This window comes from Lagopus leucura, unplaced genomic scaffold, assembly GCF_019238085.1.
Source record: "Lagopus leucura isolate 7727_CA_CO unplaced genomic scaffold, USGS_WTPT01 Super-Scaffold_100021, whole genome shotgun sequence".
NCBI lineage: Eukaryota > Metazoa > Chordata > Aves > Galliformes > Phasianidae > Lagopus > Lagopus leucura.
Window position 1 is genome coordinate 2,768,313 of NW_024962274.1, and position 13,989 is coordinate 2,782,301.

At 39.4% G+C, this 13,989-nt stretch overlaps 1 protein-coding gene across 1 annotated transcript in view; it reads right to left on the reverse strand.

Annotated features, from left to right (window-relative positions):
* Window positions 1–13,989, reverse strand: part of LOC122184004 (probable cation-transporting ATPase 13A4) — a 32,952-nt gene that overhangs the window by 16,013 nt on the left and 2,950 nt on the right. Inside the window, exons 2-13 of the mRNA XM_042878517.1 lie at window positions 11,684–11,857; window positions 9,284–9,421; window positions 7,877–7,947; window positions 7,705–7,785; window positions 7,024–7,093; window positions 6,098–6,232; window positions 5,627–5,699; window positions 4,847–4,978; window positions 3,494–3,664; window positions 2,875–3,032; window positions 1,210–1,398; window positions 840–901 (exon numbers count right to left, since the gene is read on the reverse strand). Coding sequence (XP_042734451.1) covers window positions 840–901; window positions 1,210–1,398; window positions 2,875–3,032; window positions 3,494–3,664; window positions 4,847–4,978; window positions 5,627–5,699; window positions 6,098–6,232; window positions 7,024–7,093; window positions 7,705–7,785; window positions 7,877–7,947; window positions 9,284–9,421; window positions 11,684–11,857 — 1,454 coding nt within the window. The remainder of the gene's footprint in view (window positions 1–839; window positions 902–1,209; window positions 1,399–2,874; window positions 3,033–3,493; window positions 3,665–4,846; window positions 4,979–5,626; window positions 5,700–6,097; window positions 6,233–7,023; window positions 7,094–7,704; window positions 7,786–7,876; window positions 7,948–9,283; window positions 9,422–11,683; window positions 11,858–13,989) is intronic.

Sequence of the window (13,989 nt, forward strand, 5' to 3'; positions counted from 1 at the left end):
AAAAATGTCGTAAGTTAATAGGATGAGAGGAAGTGGCAGGAAAGGTTCAAGTGAGATGTTAGGAAAAAATTCTTCTGGAGAGTGGTGACGAACTGGCAGAGGCTGCCCGGGGAGGTGATGGAGTCAGCATTCCTGGAGGTGTTTAAGAAATGTGGAGGTATGGTACTAAGAAACATGGGCTAGAGGGCAAAGTTTCTCGTGGGTGGATGGTTGGGCTAGATGATCTTAGAGGTCTTTTCCAAACTATATGATTCTATGTAAGGAGACTGTTAATGTGACTGTTAAAGTCTCATCCTGTGGCCAGGCATCAAGCGTGTTTCTGTAGATTTGTCCTCTCCCAGGAGCTATTTCTTGTGCACATCCTTGGATGGAATACACATACTCAGAATAAGTGTATTCTATGCATTTAATAGTCCATTGGGATATACATCAGATTATGAAATATGTTACTTGGGGATTTTGCAAGGATTCAAACTGGGAGGCTGATACAAGCCTGGGCATCTTTGTGCATTCACAGTTCTGGAAATGTAAATGGGCAGAAATATTGGCACTGTAGTCTCATGAGTTACGGTAATTTCCTGTTGTAAATGGTGAGGGCACTCCTGCTACTCTGAAATCTAACCTAGGCAGAATTCCCTGCCTGCAGGTGCACAGGACCTGGAATGAGACAAAAAACATATTCTCCAAACAATACAGGAATTCCAGTAGATATCTAAACAAGGGGAAATTTTCATTAGTTTTGACATGAACATGTTTTTCAGATTTGTTTGTATGTGTTGGAGGAGTGTCTGGTCACTATCCCACAAATTTAAATCCCATTAGTCAACAAAGAGCCTTACCAGTTTCCTTCAGAGGGCAGCAAGCCCCAGAGATCCAGGCCATCTTCTGTTAAGGTGCCAGTCTACATTAGAATATACGTTTAAATTAACTTTGCACATTTAGATTTACATGAGGAATAAAAAGTAAGACATATTTCAAGAAGCTGCTGTTTAGAAAATGTCAGTACAGTGCAGAGAAAAAGTACTACCAGATACTTCCTAGGTTCAAAACAAAAAACAACAACATACAACAATGTACATTCAGACAAACGTAAGGATGAAAGACTGGTCCATGTGTTTCTAAAATACAATGGAAATGCTTGACCACATTCTCCCACCCCAAGCATTGCTCCCATTGCAAGTGCAGGAGTGACTAGTACAGAGGAGTTACTTTGTCAAAGCAGATGAGGTTCAGCTGTCCACACATATTGATTCTTTGTGGGCTGATGCAGAAGATGCCCTTTTTCTTCAGCCTCCTCTGGGTGTAAATGATTCCTGTTGTCAAGGCAGCTGGTAGGGCTGGGGGGACAGCAATAGTGATAACGTCCAATGCTTTCTTCACTACTTCTCCTGCCTCCTCCTGATGTAAAACCAAAGGCAGTTATCAGCAAGATGATGTCCTGTTTGGATTACCTGAGAATAGCCCTCTTTATCTCTCCTCCTCTGCATGGTAGATGCTTCATGCTGTTAGTTTTTTTTTTTTTTTTGTCTGTGGTAAAAAATGAATTGCTTTGATTTAACCAAAGGGCCTAAGGCTACACCACTGCTAAAGAGCCTTCTCTGTACCAACAAACCTGCAAAGCACATGAATGAGCTCAAACATGCCAGGATAGGTTATTACACCTTCAGTGGAGTGTAGCTCACTATCATGAAGCACAAAAGAATCTGCTACTGCCATGAGCATTCATCCAACAATGTAGCTACAAATCCTACAAATGTAGCTCTGGGCTTCATATCAGGGTGACAGATTAGACATATGGGAAAATGCTAAACAGGATGTCCTTTATGTGAAGGAAAACACATAGAAATAAAAGTTACACTTCTAAAAGTAATCTCTAATTAAAAAGTTAAGAAGTTGGTGTAAAGATAGCTACATGTACACTGAATGTTGGCATTCTTATTCTTGGCAGTCATTATCACTACTAAAGGATTGAATGCATTTCAAATTGGGTCCTAGGACAGGGGCACTGCAAACTAAAGCCAATCTGCAGTTTGGATGGATCTGAAAGCCATCACTAGAGTTCTGTTTTTACCACTTCTAAGCCTGGAGATTTGACCACAAACCATGCTGCCATGCTGGTTTTGACACACTGAATTTTCATCAGTTTTTCGTTCTCCCTTCTTTGATTCTATTTCAGACCACAGAAGTTCCATTTTGATACTGTTTTCAATTACCATGATAACATCAGCATGCATTTCATGTATTGCAACAAGGGAGGAGGGCTGTTTAAGAAGAAAAATAAAAGAAGAAACTTGGCAAAGCAGATACCACAGAGCAAATTCATGCCTAATAAACCTAACGAACTCTGGAAAAAAAATAAGTGGAGATGTGGGTGAGTGACTTAACTGATACATGGCTTTTCAAAAGTTATTTCCCAAAAGCTATACTTACATAGCAATAACTAAGTGGAGGTTCCCCCACCACACAAATAACTATACAAGGATAAGACAAAAGGGGCAGAAGAAAATAGGGAGTTTTTTATAGTGTCAGTAAAATTTGAGGATCTGTGTCTGTACCTGTATTGTTTAGGGCTCTGCAAGAAGCAGAAGGGAGAAAAGTGGCTGAAGGGGTGCGTGTGTGTAAAGTGCTCATACCAGATATGCTAGGAACTCTGGGGAAATGAAAATGGTGACACAGTGGGTTTGGACACCTTGGAATTGAATATCTAAGATTTTATGGTGTCACAAATATAATTTCATTGCAAAATGGCCACACACACTAAGGCAAAGAGAATTCTAAAATCATACTTGTCATATAAAAGTGCATAGGAAACCACTGAAGTTTCAAGACTCTTGAAGGTGCGTATGACTATTTCTCCTGCATTTAGTAACTCACCCCATTGAGTGCAAATACACACACTGTGTAGATCATTCCAATGGTTGCAAATGCTATGAGGCACATCAGGAACCGGAGGGCATCTCTGTACAACTTGAAGTTCACTGGTTTAGGGTAGAGAATGGACCTCACCAGATCTCCTTTGGCTGTATTGAAACCTGAAAAGATAAATTAAGATCATTACATGGGGAAGTCACTTCCAAAAGTTCTCTAAGAAAAAAATAGAAGGCTTTGAAATAGAATTGAAATAACTTATGAAAGAAGGCCAAGATCTTTCATTTTATAGTATGTGAGATAATATACAGAATATAGAAAAAGAACTGTCTTAAGCAGATTTTTTTCAACAAAAAAGCAAAGCTCAAAGCAAAGAGAAATTGTTCTTTTTAATCATATGCTAGTGGGTTTTTTAAGAGGTATGCCAAACATATCATATCTGCATATCTAGCATATCTGGTATGCATAATAGTTTAGTCCAGATGGGGATATTGATTGTGAACTTTGATTAATTCCTTTAGTGTAAGGTACACCAGAGAACTTTAATTCAGACTCTGGAGACCTCTAAGTCATGTTGCAATAAGAAAAAGCATGAAAGGAAAAACAAACCGATGTGCTGACTGACCAGTCTGCAGCACTACAGCTTTCACTACTCCTCTGTCATCTCCCTTGGTCTGTATGACCTCTGTTCCACAGAAGAGGATGTGTTTTTTGTAATCCTCTGCACAGTGAACTCTCCAGGGCTTCAGGTTATCAGCTTGGGGTAACTGGGTCTTTGTAACTGGAATACTTTCTCCTAGGAAAGATGAACTCAGATGAGGAAAACTGCAGTATGCCTTAAAATCAACCTGCTGACAGTAAAGTATCTAGACAGAAAGTAAAGGTACTTCTTAGAGAAACCAGTGTAGAGGGATGTTAAATTGATATCATTACATCTTCAAAATGAATAGGAGTTAGAGCCTAGCAGAAAAGAACAGATTCTGCCAGAGAAAAACTCCCCTTTGCACTGGTACAGCAGCTTCTTGCACAACAGCTCCTTGTATGTCTGAGAACTGAAAACAGTCCAAGGACTCTGAACTACAGCAGTATATACAGAAACCTGAACAGAAACTTTAAGTGGTATTGTATGACTCCAATTGATAGCCACAAGTTGTTCACATAGCTTGAACTTTGTGTGCAGGTCACTACACTATTACCTCAGGCAGATTGAATGTGGCATTACCTGATTCCTGCTTGAGAGCCAGTTAAGTATCCTGTGTATGTCAGAGCAGGTACGCTCAGGTAAAGCAGCAGAAATACTTTCACTGAATATCTGGTCGCTGAGGCTTTCTAAATAAAAGGAGCTTCTGAATTTCTCAATTACATGAGATTTCAGAATGGTTGGTTTGAGTTCAGCTCAGACTTAGACCAAATTTAAAGATGAGAAACAGAAACACGAACATCTGCTCCAAAAATCCTTTTTCTACAATGAATTCACCCACTTCATGTCCCCCCCACTACTATCACATGAGAAGGGGATTAATTCAATGTAGAGCTGCACAGACACTTCTCCTGGTTAGAGACATTGCAGCGATTATGATGAAATATTCAGTGAATGAGAAAAATCCCTACAGACCAAATGGACTCTGTGCTCTGTGTGGGAACAGCTTTGTTCCATAACTACTGTTTCTTCTCCTGCCCCACTCATTCCACTTCCCTTTCTAGTTAGAGGATCGCTTCCTAAATGTTGCACCCCAGAAAGAAAAAAAATGAACAGCTCTTCCCAATAAGTAGCTTCACATCAGGTACTTAATAAACTGGGGCTAGCTACTATTCAGTCCTTTTTATAGCAAACTTTCCAAAGAATGCCCTTCTAGGCTAACTATGAACTATCCCACAATGAGGATGATAGATATATGATTATGCTGTATGTCCTGTGCCACTTGCTGAAACACCATGATGATGTTTTAACAGTGAATCTGGAAGGAACAAGCTGTACCTGTCAGCATGCTTTCATTTACAATGCACTGGCCACTGATCAAGATGGCATCACAAGGCAAGAGGGCTTTGCCCTCCTTCAAAACCATCATGTCTCCAGGAACAAGATGATGTGATTCCAGCTCTTGGAAACCTGTAGGTGACATGCAATGAAATCTTTGTGCTTCACATATTTCTCCCTGTTAAGGGTAAGAATACAAGGAAGCTGAATATATCATTATTACTTCTTTATAAAAGCTGATAAAAAAGGAGGGCAAGTAGGACCTAAGAATACAATATCCCTTATCAAGAAAAGTCTCGGTATCAGTTCAAATTGCAGAATACTTTATCTCAACTAACAATTATTACTCCAGTGTACTGACCTGACTGAAGAAGTTTAGATCTACATTTCTTAGTTTGACTCCCTTTTTTTGAATTCTACAAATACCATGACGATGAACAGACTTTGAAAGCAACAATTAGGTGGACTCATACTCATTAAATTGTTATGTGGTTGGCTTCACCAGCACTACTTTAAGAAAAATGACATTGTTCTTCTTGGTAATTTTTTTTTTTTTTTTTTATTTTTTGGTAAGACTGTGCTCATACAACCATGAATATGATTGATGTGCCACAACATACTTCTGGGTAAAACCAAACCAATCTGCAAATGGTAGTTAAAAAAGCTTACAGACAATAGAGGCAACTGCTCTGGAAGGAATTTGATGCTATGCATTCTCAGATTCAATATAAGTAGCTTCTGAAATGAAATGCATTAAGGAAAGAAGTATACACAAGTTACCTTCCTTATTCCTGCAGACAGTGACCATGATGTTGTTATGAGACTCAACCAGTCTTTGCAGTTTAACCGATTGCTATAAATTAAAGGCGAACATAGAAAAGTGTTACATCTTATGTGATGCAATTCATCCACTAACTATTCCCTTCTGTTATTTGTGGTTATGAGAGCCTTCATAAACTGGGGTCTGTCCCTGCCAGGAACTGTACAATCATACAGAAAAAGAAGCTCCCCACCTTAATTGTGGAGACGATGCAACAAAAGGTTACAAAGCAAAGCACTGGAATGGGGAAGGGAGGATGTGGTTAAAGTACCACACAGAGCTTATTATGACTAGGAGGCCAAGCCACTGCACCGGCTAAAGCTTTGAGTAACTCTCAGAGCCCAGTACATGTGCTTGTTGCAACATCCTGGGCTTTCCTAGATACTAGAAATAAGACCTCCTTGTGGAGAAAGGTGGGATGTCTCACCTACCTGCCTAAGATCATATACAGTCAAAGAAATTGAGAGGAGAGACATGACTATGATGGCAGCAGCATACTCCATGTAGTCTTCAGCAAACCACAGACACACACTGAACAACTGGAATACGTAAAAAGGATTTAAGACCTGTTTGGAGAGAAAGAATTACTCAAGACTTGGCCATATCTAGATGGCTCCAGTATTCCCAGACAGCACATCTTGTTAGAAATAGGTTGAAATAAAAGCTATGGAATGAATTGTTATCTCTCCCCACAGTCTTTCTGATTTTGTGAGCAGTGGCCCAGCCTAATCAATCTGGCCCATCTCCATGGAACAAAAGTGCCAAATAATCAGGGACAATAGGGATATTATTTGCCATATGAATGGCTCAATCCAATCAACCCAATCTTTGTTTTGCTTTGTTCTTTACAAGAAGCTGAGATCAGGCTGTGAAGTGAGCAGGGTGCTTGCACACTGTGAGTAATACATCACCACAAACACTCTGCTTAGGCCATGCATGTATCCAGTTGTAGTCAAAAAAGTATACTGGCACTTTACACATTGCTGTGTAGCTACAGGCATATGCCAGCTAGTGCTGTTCATGTCATCTCTGCTGATTCAGAGATAGCCTTTACCTGGAAGATTTGATTTCCAATGCAGCTTGTAAACATTCACTGACCCTTATAAGGCCAACAGAATGAGCTCCCAGGACACAGACACAAGCAAACAGTAAGCTGCTACACAAGTGTGGGGGTAGTGCATACAGAACAATGGAGAAGAAATGAATTTATGATGATTTCACAAATAGGATTTGAAAAAATTGGGTGCTTGGTAGGTGAGAACTGAGAAACTAACAAGACACAGAGTCCATCATATTCTACGTGTATACTCTGCCTTCCAAAATAGCCTTAAGAGTAAAATTGACAGAAATGCTGAACCTCTTTGATGAGTAGTTTCCAAATAGGGATCACTGGAACATCAATAGTGTTTGGCCCACATATCACTCTCCTGTATGGGATAAAGATACATCATTTACAGGTAAAGTTGTGACTATATCTCAAGAAGCTGCAGCTGCTAATAGTCCCAAAGGCTTGTATTAATCCCAATTTAAAATCTGTGAGGATGTTTCTCCAAGAAAAAAAAAGTTTAAAAAATATCCTTTACAGTGCTTATGTCAGAAAAGATGAATTTACCAGTGAAATCAACTCAAACCAAGAGCCAAGAAATGTAACACAGCCAATTCAACACAAGTTCAATACAACTACATGGAGTCCCACTGAAGAAGCACACAAACAACTTATCTACACCATCCCCCGAAGCCTTTCTGCTACTCCGAGCAAGAACAGCTCAGAGTTAGTTACAAAGCATAGTTATTTCTTGATTGAGAAGAGTAACAGTGATGAATACTCAAAGGCATTTCAAACCCTTGACAAGGAACACACAACATACTAGCATTTTTAATTCAATTTTTCAAGCATGGCCACTTCATCTAAAATTATGTGCATATTAATGTATGCAAAAGAAGCTCAAGAACAGTGCACCAAGAACAATGAATTTTAATCTCTTTGAAATCCATATGCTGAGTACTCAGAGTGTTTTATGAGTGTGCTCATACATACCTGAGACTCTGTTCATTGCAGGTAAGACCAGAACCAAATTTGGTGTGTATAGCTGAACAAGTGTGGTAGTCTTCTAGGGCTCTAAAATATAAATAGTATGTTTTCCTCAAGACATCAGTCCCAAAATGTTTGACTTCCTCGGAATCTTGTGTAATCATTCTATGGAACTCACCCAACTTTCTGGAACTGCTTTGCATAGATATTCCAGAGATAGCGGATTTTTTGTACTTGGATACTTTTCACCTGCAAAATAAAGCAGAGGCAGCAAGAGCTGCAGCACAGCAAACAACGATTCTCACAGGCCTGCTCAGACATTCCAATGGATGAGAAAGGCTCTTTCAGGAAGGCTTCTGAGACACTGTTAATGCTTAGCCCTTGCAGAGCTGTTATCTGTGAGGAATGCTTGCTATCATTTATGACATGCAAAGGAGAATGTCCTGCCCTGTGCAATAATTATGAAGCCTGTTAAAGATAATGGTGTTTCATACCAGCTGGAAGAAAGTAATGCACCTACGCACATAAGAAAGCAGCTTTAGAAGACTCTCCCTATCCAGGGAATTAAGACAATTAAATTTATAGTGAACCCATACCCTGATGCAAAATGGAGCTATAACCAGTCATTAACCTAACAAGAGGTCTGTAGCTAGGTGCATGTAAAGGAGTTTCAATATTGAAATGCTAAAAACCAGACAGGGAAATGAGACAACTTGCTGCAGCAGTATTCCTTGGGTAGCTCTCGGGCATTACACAGTACTCTGTGGAATTAAGTAGCTTAAAAGGCAATAAGGCTTTATAGACAACATGTAAGTAAAGGCTTTTGAATTGTTAGTGAAATATTGAACTGTTTGCTTTTTGCTTCTTGAAATCTCTTCTCTCCTACCTAGATGTTTTGACTCATGTGAGTGTTGCTCAAAGGGTCTATTATTTAGGGGCTGTATTGTTTTGTTTTGTTTTTTCTATGTTGCTAATTCGATCCTCTGAAGAATGTTACAAATCAGTCCTCACTTTCATACTGTGCCAGCTGATTAAAGTAGCTGGCACTAAAATTTTGTATGTATGTTAAGATATGCTCACACAAAACAGCAAAAAAGGCAATAGCTTTGCTCAGCTGAACTTATGTTTGTAATGAAAATTTCTCATGAAATAAATTATTATAGATACAAAAATAAATGCTCACAAGTTAGAAATCTATTTCTTGGAAGGGCATACAGCTCTTTTATGGGCTACCAAGTGCAAAGATCTAGTGTCTATATGCTATCTGTTACTTGTTCTGAAACTGAGTTAATTGTGTTTACTGAAATCATGGAGGATCACATGATCTGCTTGGATCTATTAATCTTCTACCTTCTTCCACTGCCTCACTGGCATCTCCAAGCTCTGGAATTGTAAGAGGTCAGGATACCTTTTTGCAAGAACAGTGGACAGATCAAGACCAGACTCCAACAAATACACATTAAAGCACAAGTCCATGCAGCAGCAGGTCTCTTAGCTGAGTATGTTTCACAGCTCACTTCCACCCCACAAAGCCCTTTTGAGATTTCCTACATCTCCCAGATGCTGCAGGCAATAACTGACTTACCTGTAAACTTGGCTTCATTAAGGCTTCGTAGAAGATTGAATCTTCCTCAGCAGTGCTTGGATAATCCAACCTACTTCTGATAATTCCAGACACAGAGATCCATGTCACATGCTTACGTGAATAAATCTGAAATTCATCCTAAACAAATACAAAAACAGCACAATTTCCCTCAAGATCAGACCAAACTCATTATCACTATAAAGTGAATGATTACTGTAGGCTTTTCTAGGGAATTGCTCAACTTTTTTTAAAGAACTATCCAACAGAATCCTTCCAGCACCTGTGATTGATAGATAAATCAGCAGAATGGGAGCAGAACCACAGTCCTTTCAAAATGCAAGTACTACAAAGTAATTCACTGAGCAGAGGTCTGTTGCTTGGCTGATAAGGATGGAATGTGAACACTTAGGTCATGATCAATGAACAGGCAAATAGTATGGGACAATCTGAGATGTAGTGATCGTACTGTAAAGAAAACATCAAAAAGCATGTAGTTGTGCATTGCAAGATGGATGTTTAATGCTTTTCATAGTCATTCCTGTGTTAACATTCCATTGGAACAAATGTTCCAGTAGCACCGCGACACTCTTAGACAAGATTTTGCCACAAACTCAGCTCATGCTCTTGCTATTTTTGTAAGGAAGTAAGTTCAACATTGGAACTGCCTGATAACAAGCATTGGTAGTTCAGTCTTAGAGATCTGAACAACTGCTGTAATAAGCACCAGCACGTTAAGTCTCAGGTGTGAACACCGAACCACATGCATTAAAGCTAGCTATACGACTGACTCATATAGAATATTCAGTATGTAAGAAGTTGGGCAGATGGAGAAAGCTGATTACCTCAGCTAGCCAGGTTCTGGAAACTAAGTTGTTACAATTCCCTTGGAACTGACAACAGAAATGTAAGATTCTGTACCAAATACGCACCTTTTTGAATAATTTAAGGGTTCAGAAGAAAATCTTAAAGAATGTTAATATATCTTAATTATTTGTGCACTTCTCTCCTTACACCCATATTTTGAGTCAAATATCATTTATTTTCTGATATTTATCTTCTATTTAAATTTCAGAATTAGTATTCATTGGGATGTAGACTGAGATGGGAAGTAATCAATAACACAGGTGCTCATTATTTAAATTAAAGTCAGACAAACTTCAATAACAAAAGTGAGTTAATAAGCTCTTGAATTGCCATTGCAGAAATGATGATAAATTATGAATGAAGGTTTTATGTAAGGCACAAGAGAACTCTCAGGATCAAGCTGACAAGATTACTTGTATTCTCATTAGCAGTAGCCATCATATTCGAGAACTAACATGATCATAAAGAACGTAGCAAAAAATACCTGTCGTTTTCAAGTAAGGAACACAAGAAAGAAATTTGCAATTGCAAATGCCCAGAGCATATTTTCAGAGAGCTTACTGACAAGAAGAATTTACAATATGATTCAATTCTTGTTTAATTACACAAAGGATCATTTTAAAACCCATTTATCTGAAAAGTGCTTGGCATAGTAAATCCATTTAAAATGGCACACGAGAGTGGGCAATTAAAAATGCAAACCAAACTGAAGATTAAAAAGCAAGATTAAACCTAATATGCTTCTTAAAAATAAAATTAAAAAAAAGTTTTTTTCAATCTCCCCTCTGGCATATTAGGTTGCAGTTTACACATAAAACAGGCAGATCTGTGATTTCCAAAGCCCAGCATTCCAGCTGCAAAATGCATTTAAGAAGGTAGCTTAGACACAATGGTGGCACAGTTTGTAATAGCACATGTCATTATTCAGGAATCTTTAAAGCAAAAAAAGAAATCAAACTTCTGGAAACAAACAAGCCCTGCCAGCTTCTGGAGTATTCATCTAGGATTCAAAATCAAGTTTCAATTTGCTTCTTTCAGTTTTGCAGTAGTTTCCGTGAAATGAAATCAAGGTATGCTGCAGAGCTTCAGCGCAGTCCTCAACGAATAGAAGAACTACCAGCCAAATATAACAGCTCTGAAAGCATTCTCTGCAGGATTATCATCTTAATGGACATGGAGAAAGATTGATGCTTTGGTATCTTGAGAACGCATTTGCAGTGTAGAAAATGGATGGTGGAAGGGAGCTGGAAGGCTTGAGAGCAAAGAATGCAGGCATGAAATCACAGATATTACAGATTTTTCATCACAGTCTTTCAGTTCATTGCCTGATCAGCTCTTAACCTTCATTCCAATCATCATCTTACATGCAGTTGGTGTAATAGTTGAGAGTTCTGTAACTCAGTTATAGCAAATATAAGATATTACTGCAACGCATCAGCAACATGAGATTTCAGCTTACTGGATTCATTCCAATTAACTCACCTTCCAATTAACTACATTTAAGGGACTAATTTAAGGATTAAAGTAGGCACCTACAGTTGTTCTAAGCAACACAACGTCTGCTTCTTCCAAGCTGCAGGGGACACAGTTTGCCCACACATCCCATTCTGGTTTCCAGTAGAACAGCAGCAGGAGAGCCCCACAGGACAAGATGTACCCAGCAATGCACAGAGCCCTCCGGCAGCACTGGGTTTTGTAGCCAAAAATTTCCTGCACAGCAAAGACAAGGAAAGAATCATTCTTACATCTGGAATAATACAGGTTCCCATCATCCACTGCTCTTCTGTAGATACTGTTTGGTATGGTACTGTGGGGAAAATAAACAAACCAAAAACCCACAAAGTTGTAGAACTTTCATTTTGCTTCTTTATAGTATATGACCAGAAAATCATTTTGCTTTCTGCATAGTTTGCATCCACCCACACAAAATCTGTATTCCTGTAGTCTGTCCGAACTTCTAACACAGATTTATTTAGTTGTGATTCTGTGGATGAAAAAGTAAGAATGATTTGAAATGATATCGAAATATAAAGGTCCTAACACTTACGCCTTAAGACAGGAAGCCAAGCTTGCTTGCTCAGCTTTTCTTAAGATCTCTGGGTGAGACTTGCTGGAGCTGCATTGTAAAACTTGGCACTGTATTTGTAGGGCTGTTACCACCTTCCACAACAGCTTCAGTGTGGGGATTTGGGACCTTGCCAATATGCTACTGTCCTAACATCCCAAAATAATAATAACTGTTATTAGGAACAGCTAATGAACACTTGCACAATGCTTTACATGTTCAGAGGGCAAAAGGAAGCTACTCTCTGTAGCTGTATGAGTAGGTATCATTACTCCTTTTTAAAGCTGGGGAAATTGTTACAATGAGGCAAGGTGACCTGCCCAAAACTTCAAAGGGATGACTGTCAGCATTATAGTTTAAGAACTGCCAGGTCATGGTAGCATGGCCAAAATCTCTCTCTGTGGTGCTATCAGAGGTTGGGTAAAGGTGAAACAAAGTGTACAAAGTGACTTTACAAAGCAGACCGAGTCCTGATCTAAGTGAAAGATAGAACAGCCGCAATTACATCAGATGACCAAGGGAATTTGCTAACGTAAGGGTTAAGATTCCTCAATCTCCTTCTTCTTAGTATATCTGCAGCAATTGTGCAATCTGCTTCTCAAGATCAGATATCTGCAGCTACAGATATTGCAAGATCCATTCACAAGGGGAGAAGAAAAGATAATGTAATTGAAAGGATGAGTAATACATAATTCCTGGTTCTGTGCTGGTGCCTTTGCTTATTATGCGAAACGCAGGCCCTACCCTGTGCTTCCGCTGGGAACGACCTGCCTGCACTCTGTCATTCCCCAGAAGATGGACTCCATTCACCTAGGTGGTCTCCATAGGGCTTCTAAACAGAAGAAAATGGCAACTGTGGAAAGAAGTATGGGAGGCTATGCAAATAAGTGGCTTGCATTGCACAGGACATGTTTATACCACCTTGAGATGCACATGCTCAGCATTTTCAGAGGTTTCTATAGTCTCTGAGCAGCATAGCTGCAGATAGAAGGAACTTCATGCAGGCCAGCAGATAGGCAACACCATTTTAAGGTGGTTGGTGTAGCAGTCGTGCTATTAGTATTCACTAATTGCTCCAACAGACAGGTAAAAGGCTTTCCATGCACTTCTGTCTAGTTGTATTCTCAACAAAAAGGTTACAAAATTAGTGTCAACACCAGCACACAGAATAGTACATACAATGATGCAAACTCGCAGTTACTAGCAAGATGCAGATGCCTGTCTCCAGACATCACAGCCTGTCAGCAAGGTAAAGAAACTCCCAAGTAGATAGAGATGCCTAAGGGAAGAACTGTTAAAAGAGCGTGCCTTCAGATTTCCTGCAGTAAATAGCTGGACCTGAAATAACTAGAATAATCTTTCCAAATTGGGATGGGCCTGTATATCAGGGTGGGGAAGAATGAGATTGCTGCCATGTGCATCTTGCTTCTGTGAGTGATTCATTCCTTTAATTTCCATCTTTTGTGCCTTACACCCAAAGTCTGAGAGGTCAATAAAGCTGTAGGTAGTACAATTAAAAAGGGTGAGGGTGGGCACCTAGTATGTGATTGGCAGTCATCTGGGCTCATCCTCTGTTGGCAGTGTTCTTCTTTTCAGAAATGCCGAATGATTCCCCAAGCCTTACATGTCAAATTAACCAAGAGGTCCACCCACCAAAGCAATGTGTTTGGAGGGATAATGGTGTCCTCTTTCACAATGGCAACATTGGGGTGAGTCATGTGCCAAGATGCATCTGTCCAATTTCTTGTATTTTTGAAATGAGACTTCCTAGTTTATG